At 31.6% G+C, this 8,051-nt stretch overlaps 2 protein-coding genes across 7 annotated transcripts in view; one reads left to right on the top strand and one right to left on the bottom strand.

Annotated features, from left to right (window-relative positions):
* Positions 1-658: 658 nt before the first annotated feature.
* LOC106683682 (MKRN2 opposite strand protein) overlaps positions 659-8,051 on the bottom strand; it is a 13,007-nt gene continuing 5,614 nt past the window's right edge. For 2 of the 4 annotated variants that reach the window (XM_014425308.3, XM_067051802.1), the window contains exons 2-5: positions 2,445-2,583; positions 1,662-1,739; positions 1,337-1,546; positions 659-939 (exon numbers count right to left, since the gene is read on the bottom strand). In XM_014425308.3, the coding sequence (XP_014280794.2) occupies positions 708-939; positions 1,337-1,546; positions 1,662-1,739; positions 2,445-2,583 (659 nt within the window). In that variant the 3' untranslated portion in view covers positions 659-707. Of the gene's footprint in view, positions 940-1,336; positions 1,547-1,661; positions 1,740-2,444; positions 2,584-2,703; positions 3,050-8,051 lie in introns of those variants that run through there. The other 2 variants (XM_014425307.3, XM_067051803.1) reach the window with 2 other exon arrangements.
* eys (eyes shut) overlaps positions 5,198-8,051 on the top strand; it is a 43,274-nt gene continuing 40,420 nt past the window's right edge. For 2 of the 3 annotated variants that reach the window (XM_014425302.3, XM_067051799.1), the window contains exon 1: positions 5,201-5,421. The gene's annotated coding sequence lies outside the window, so the exon portion shown is untranslated. Of the gene's footprint in view, positions 5,422-8,051 lie in introns of all 3 variants that reach the window. The other variant, XM_067051800.1, reaches the window with a different exon arrangement.

Raw genomic sequence — 8,051 nt, 5'->3', positions numbered from 1 at the left:
TAGATCCCAAGTGCCCAGAGCAGCTCTACGTTCATTGCCTATTTCCTAAAGAACAAACCAGCCTTAAACCAGGCTCCAAAAATTCAGGATCTGCTAGTGCATAAAATTGTAGCTCTTCAACTGAACAAATGGGAAAGTACTTAAGGTAGATTGCCTGTTATCTTTGGAACTATGATAGCTTGAGTGGATAGTTTATTTAATGCTAAAGAGGGTATTCAGGACCTAATTGTGATATGAGTTCGTCCTATAATATTTACTATATGGTGATGGTTTGATCACATGGTTCAATTGTTAGTCCTAGCCTTTTGGCATATTCTGTGGTCAGCCATAAATGAATCAATCCTCAAAGCTGTTTGAATAAACAGAACCTGTATACTAATATACCAAAGATTAGCACTTCCCTGAGCTAATAAAAAAAAAAATTCAAAGGCTAGGGAGTGGAGTACTAATATGAGCTCTAAATGTGAGCATGTGAGTCAACAGATAATCCATACAAGTAAACGACTAAGTTCTGACCAAGATCTGATCTACGCGCAGAGATAGAAAACAATGCAGGGAGTAGATCTTGGTAACAGTATAATTAAAATAAACATTCTTCCTTTGATTCCACAAATCTAGAAACTATGGTATTGGTTCAATGAGTAAGAAACATACATCATTTATAAATATAAATATAAAATATAGTTTATTTAAACTTTCATTATTCATTATAAACCACATTCTGTAATATCTGATTTATTAATTTTACTGACATAATAACCACTATCTTTCAGACGCCGGTACAGTTTAATGTATTTCCAAGCTATTTCAGTCCTTGGTAATACAAAATGTTCACAAAAAATTGTTTTGCTCTTCACTGCTTCAGTGAGAGGAGGATATTTTAGGCATCTCAGAAAGGCTAGAACAAATGTGTAACAGTTGAAAGTCTCTTCATTGTACCTAAAAAACAAAACAAAATTAATTAATTAATCAAATATCAATTTAGATTGAAACATTAATTGAATTTGAAAAATTATTAGTTAACCATACGTGATGACTGTATCAAGATGGTGTAGGTAGAGGTACAAAAATAACAGAAAATCTGTTTATTATTTAACTTAAAAGGGTTTTACAATAAATTACAGGATTACAAATAAATAGTTTTTCTGCTAGTTCTGTACCTTTCTTGGTAGCCGCCCAGATCATCTGCCTATAATTGTATATTTGTAATAATAAAGAACTAAACAAAATACACTGTTCATTAGTTATTATTATTATATTATCTAATGTATAGAAAAGAAGATAGTTGAGTTGAGTTGTTGTTGAGTGTGAAGAAGAAGTTGAGTTGTTCACTAACCTCAGTGGACTCCAAGAGTCAAGCGAAGAAACCTGGTCAATCACAGAATCCCATATTTCAATAGCTTCTTCATCCTGAATTTGCAGTTGATAGACCAACAAGCATTCTGACCAATCTCTACCATAGCTCAATCCATCCTTATCATATTCTACAGTTTGACCTTGGGTTGTTGTAATACCAATGTGAAGATCCATAGACAGTTTGTATTCACTAACAGTAATAATAAAAAACAAAACTAAATTTAATTAAATTTTAAATAAACATGAGTAGGATATTACAATTATTGTAGCCTATAAGAAAAAATATTTAAGAAAATTAGACATACTTGAGGAAGTCACCATTGGTAGGCTTTATAACAACAGCACAAGGGTATTGAGAAGCCTTCACAAATGGAAATGGCACCCTGGAATGTTTCAACAATTACACCATTTTGTAACTTTGAAATTAATATCGAAAGAATTAATTGCTAATCTTATTATCATTAATTGATTGCTTATAATTTTCTTGATTAAATTTACAAAGTGACTGATAAAAATAAATTGGTCATCCAGTATTTTTTATAGAAACAAGAGCTATCAAATTGGAGGCCACCAAGGTGTTAGTTGGCATAATTAAGTGTACACAATGGTACTTGCTTCAAATTAAAATTATTAGATCGAAAAAAGAAATATTTAGGAGAAAAGAACTAGTATGAACTGAACGTGTTGTAAAAATGTAAAAGGTAACTGTATCTGTAATCTGTGAGTGGCTGAACCCCCAACAATTCCTCCGACCATTCAACTCATCTCTAAAAAGGTCATTAACTCATCTTGGCACCTCTATTTGCCAGTTTCTCATTATCTCTCAATTAAAAAAACTGATAAACGGAGCAGCCTTCTCTCTGACAATTATATCAAATTCTTTTTCTGAACCAAAACGTGTAGCTAAAAGTTGATCAACCTGTGATTGATTTTGCCTACCAAATTTGAAAAATTAATAATATGGAAAAATTGTGATATAGGATTGGTTCCTAACAACTGAATGTGGTCCACACTAGGTCCTAATTTATATGCTAAAACATGCAATTAATTCATTACACATCATAGGTTATAGGATATAGAACCTTCACCTGAAAGGTATAATTGATGTATCTTCTAGTAACGCGGCTCTACAAGCAGGGCAGTGCTCAGGTAGTTCAAAACAGAATATTCTTCGCTGACCACAATGTTCAAAACAAAGTATTCCTGGATCACGTCTAGCCATTATAACTAAAACAAAAGTGAGATAAAAAATTATAACATTTTTGAAGATCTCCAACTCCAAGGACAAATAAAACAACTGTTAATCTACTGTTTATGACCAGTTTGCTTAGGATTCCAGATATTTACCTCTAATCATAAAGTAAAACATTCATAATTAAAAATCTCAATGAGCAAATACATTGATCTTCATCCATGCTGATATCAGTTTTAAAGTGTGTATGGCTACCGATTGGTAGTTCTATTAAGTCATTATCATATCATATTGCTCTTATTCATCATATTTATTCACTTTGAGAATGCAGGTTATAACGTTTAAGTAAAAGATCGTTAGCTAGCCTTACAGAAAATGACGTGCAAATCATTGTAACTGCTGTCCACAGAAAAAATTATTAGTATAGAAAACTAAATACTTAGTTTGTAAACAGTTTTAATTGCAAATGACAACCTGATAGGGATGATACAAGGCGGTTACCCACTATCCACTCAGAGCTACCACTCTTAAGGGATCTCTACACTGTCAGTCGGAATGACAGTAAAACCAACGTTCAGATTGTAAGGGTTAAAATGTAAGAGATGAAATCAATCTAGCTTTACAATCCATAGGTCTATCTTTGTTTTTTCTTTCTTTACTGAACTGACCGTGTGGGGACCCCTGTGGCAAAATTTAATTCTACGATCCAATATGTTTTAAAGGAAGTTAAAACAGAACAACAGAGAAAGCTCAAAAAAGAGAATGAAGTTATAAAAGTTTATTACTCCTGTAAAAAAAAATTAAATTTTCAACCTCTCCAGTCTTGTCGTTTCCTTCATCTTGAAATAACTGACTAAAAAAAAGATTTTTTTTCTTTTATCGAGAATAACTTGCTTCTAGTACTTTTTAGACAAGAGAATTTTTTAACCAATTTAAATGCGTTTTAGAAACATAAAAATCTAGTGCGTTGCGGGCATCACACAATTTTCACTTAATGTAAATTCCTAATTTATGGTATATCAAGGTGAAATTACCGGACATCTATTTTGTTCCTCCCAAGAATACAACTATTGACGAAAGATTAAGGAGCCGTGTATACGTAAATGCGATCGGGAGAAATCGGGCTTGTTGGGGTTTTAAATTTTTCTTCTTTAATTATATATTAAGTTATTTAATATTTTATATTTATACATTATTTATTATTGCCAATAATCGGAACTGGTTATTGATTTCAAATAAAGGTGTTTCAAAGACAGATCTAAGCCTTGTTAGACTCTTTACCTCAGCATGAGCATGAGACCTGTCTGATATTATATACCATTTAATTGTACATTGAATTAATATGGAATTGCTTGATTCCACTATTCCACTCTTTTTAGCTGATATTATACTCATTAAAAAATATGTAGATGACCTCCTCCTCGTCCTAAAGGAGAGTTAAAACCTCCCGTTAAAGCTCCTGATATTTTATCTACCTTTAATTCTTACCATCCACACCTTAATGTTGCAGTATAATTTGAAAATAATCACTCCCATCCTTTCCTTGACCTCCTCACCATAAGAAACCCAGGCAACGCCATATCCACTGATTTGTACACTAAACCAACTTACTCAGACAGACTTTAAAACTACTACTCCCAGCATCCTCACCATCAAAAAATAAACGTAGCTAAGAACCTTATTCACCGCAGCCTTTTCCTCACTGACTCCCATTTCCATGAAACTAACATACATTGCATTAAACAAATACTCTTCACTAATAACTTCCCTCCCCCATGTCATTTATAAACCTCTATTCCCTTATACAGGTCACCACCCTACATCTTCTCTCTTTCTGATAACATCCAAAAATTCTTACGTTCTACTATACCTAACCTTCGTATTGCTTTCAGATTTCATTAGAAACTATCTAATATCTACTCACCTTTTAAGGACACTATCCCTCTTTTATCCTATCCTCGTAATTCCGTTTACATAGGTGAAACCAAAAACCCTTTGAAATACCGCATCACACAACACAAATATTATATCTCTTCACATAATTATTCTGCCTCAAAACTTTCAGAATGTTCTTAATCATTAAAGCAATCCTTTGATTTTGATAAAACTTCTATACTTCCGAAATCACTATAAAAGGCTTATATCGGAAAGGTTTTATATCCAACTAGAACCTTCTTCCGTCAATTTGAAAACCGACAAACAGAACTTATCGTTAACGTATTCCAAAATACTTAATTTATCAAAACAGTATTAATGTTCAACATGTGCCAATATACACAAAACTTGGGAACGTATGAAGGGTGGCAAATTAAAGTTGTGTTGAAAAGTCAACCTAAACTATAAAAATCTAACTTTAATTCTCTTAAAAGATGACATATAAAATTTGGCATGAGATATGAATGCTATTGATGGAATTCATATTTTAATTTTTTTTCGATTACTTTATATTTGTTGACAATCATGACATACTGATGAACCTAAACATTCAATTCGTTTTTTATAGTGACTCTGGTATTAGGAGACATATTTTTCATAGAATTGTTAAAAAAAACTTATTTTTGATAACATTTATGAGATAAAATGAATAATAAGCAATAATAGAAGAAATGATTTTAAGCGTGCTCTTGGCTATGTTGCTTCCACTCAGGAGCTATTGTTAGTTACCAGGTAAGGTGCGTGCATTACCAAAAGGGTAGCTAGGGGGTGAGGGTTGTTGTTTACGGGTAACCTTAGCAACGGCAGGCCGCTTCTGGCAACAAACTGTCATCCGGCATCAGCCGAGCTGCAGCTTGAGTGAAATCGGCATCGATCCTCGCTGGGTCATCAACACTTCCTTCTCTGGGAGCGGCGCTCGATCAGAATACGGGTTACAGGTGAGTCATTCCTTAACGGCACTCTACGGCTACATTGCACAAGAACTTCTTTAAATACACGAGAAGGCTAACATAAAACTAGTTTTTGTTCTGACACAACTACAAATAAGAAAGAAGAATGAAGGTTCCTAACAATATACCCAAGAAGTGTGTTTTTACAAATAGTCAAAATATTTAAGAGTTTTGTTTATGCTCAGCTATTTAGTCAAAAGTATACTTGATACTTAAACAATTATAAATGTGTACATGAGGAATGTAACTAACGGAACAAACACTATCAAAATAATCATTATTGACAAAACAGTATCTAGAAAACATCTAAAAAAGTTCAATTAAAATTCCGTTACGTAAGAAAGTAAATATACTGATTGATATTGTTCATTTTCAATTACAGAAAAAATTACAAATTTTTCCTTCTAATGCTTTTTAAAACGTATATCTAGTGCTGCTAGTTATACTCGATCATTACATATTTTTTGTATTTGACCAATCAACTAATATACAAAATAAACAGTTATAAAATATAAAGTTTTAATAAAATTACGTGGTTATGACAGTAATGCGTATTTTTAATTTAAAAATCCAATCCTTGAACAGAAATAAATCAATTTAAGTATTCTTTAGAAACCTTAAGGAAAAGATCAGTGACAATAATGAAACTAAAAAACGTGATATTGAAGAAAAATAAAATATATATAGGAGAAATTTTCTGCTTTATTTTTGTTATTGTCACGATTTAAGAGTTTAATTATGTTTAAAGTGCTTTTTAATATTTAGTTGAAGGAGAGGTAGCAATTCTCTAGTACCAACTACCTTTTATATCTCTTTGACAATAGTAATTAAAAAAAGGATCGGTTATATAAAGAAAAGGGAGTTTTCCTGTAAACGATTCCAGTACAGAAACGGACAGGCAAAGATTAAAAAAACAAAAATTTTCTTTTAGCACATTTCTGTTTATAACGCCTAAATCGTCACTTTCAAAATCCCGGTGTCGAACTTTTTAATATTTTCATAAGGTAAATTGCTTAAGAGATCACGAATTAACTACTGACAGGTTACAAGATAAATGCTGAAAAGCTGAAGTAATTTTATAAAAAAAAAAAAAAAGAAAAAAAGAGTTTTTGAATGATTTTCGTGCAACGGAATTCGCACATATTAATTTGCATATAAGCTTTCATTACACAACTATACTTTACAGAATAAAATCTTTGGAGTAAGTCCTTTAAACTTGAATTGTGATCATTTAAAAGTTTTACATTAAAACATGGTGAATGATTTTAGAGAGGCGGTGGAACCTAGCTTCCTTAGAAATAATAATAAACTTAGGTTGCAGACAAATGATAACAAAGACAAGCTGAGATTAATTTTAAAATTTATTTTTTTATTTATCCAGCTAAATTTCTCATTCAAATGTGAAATACGAATATATTTTTTTAGAGTAAAAACAAAACTTTATAAAATAAATTGTCTTCAGCTGTTCCATTTTATGTATTCAGTTTATTTCATTCTTTTTTGGGACTTCTGCCCAATACTGGATTACATTAATACAATGACGAATAACTTTATTATTATTGCTCTCACTATATCAACAACTATGTATTTGTTGGAAGAAAGAGGGAAGTCGTATCACTGGTCTGGAAAAACAATTACGCAACTGTACTTTGTGAAATTGGCTTTATTGAGTTGGCGGGCTCAAAAATCAAAAAAATCGCCAAGGAATTTTGTAATTACATTTTCAAACATGTAATATATCCATTTTTGAGCCTGCCAATAATGCCATAGTAAAATCCCCGTATTGGGAATGAGATGGCCAAGTTTCAAAATAAAAAGGAATTCGGGAGCATTTAAGCAGCTATAGAATTTGAGGGATAGCTTTGCTTATCTAACGCCGGCTAAATTACAACAATCAGACAATTCTAAATGAAATTTACTTGTCTGCCCAAATTGATGAGCAGGACTTCGGGTCTTTATTGCTGTCAGTGGCAACTAAAAGGCCCTTTTACATTGTTAACCACTTTGTTGATGTTGCTCGATTTAACTAATTTGAATCTTCTTTCAGATTACTTGGATGAAAACTATGTATAATTCATAGATAAAATTTATGAGTCTACAAAGTGTAGTTAAGGGGAATAAAAAATGGTAGCTCTTTCAAAACATTAAAACAAATTATTTTTTCATTCGGAGCTCTATATCTTTAAAACTAACCGCAACACTAGAAAACCTAAAAGAACATAATTTAGAGTACATTTGCTAAAATATGACCCCTAATAGAGCTATTTACGTCTAATAGTTCTCCAGATATAGAGTTTTAAAAAGCAACATTTAACAAAAAATGTACTAAAAAATCAGTAGTTAGCGAATTTATTTTGAGAAATTTTTTTACAAATTTACTCTACTTTATATGATGTTCCCTTAGGTTTTCTTGTGTTGTTGGTAGTTTTAAAGATATAGAGCTCCGAATAAAATTCAACAATAACATCTTTTATTAGTAATTTAAATACTTAATAAATAAATTAATTTAGTGATGAACTAAACTATATTAGTAATTATTATTAAACAAGCTATTCTCCCTCTCTCCCTCTCTCTCTCTCTCTCTCTCTCTCTCTCTCTCTCTCTCTCTCTCTCTCTCT

The sequence above is a fragment of the Halyomorpha halys genome, unplaced genomic scaffold (genome assembly GCF_000696795.3).
Source record: "Halyomorpha halys isolate HHAL.00 unplaced genomic scaffold, Hhal_1.1 Scaffold505.1, whole genome shotgun sequence".
NCBI classification, from domain to species: domain Eukaryota; kingdom Metazoa; phylum Arthropoda; class Insecta; order Hemiptera; family Pentatomidae; genus Halyomorpha; species Halyomorpha halys.
The sequence above is the reverse complement of the archived record's forward strand: the minus strand, read 5'-3'. Positions and strand labels throughout refer to the sequence as shown.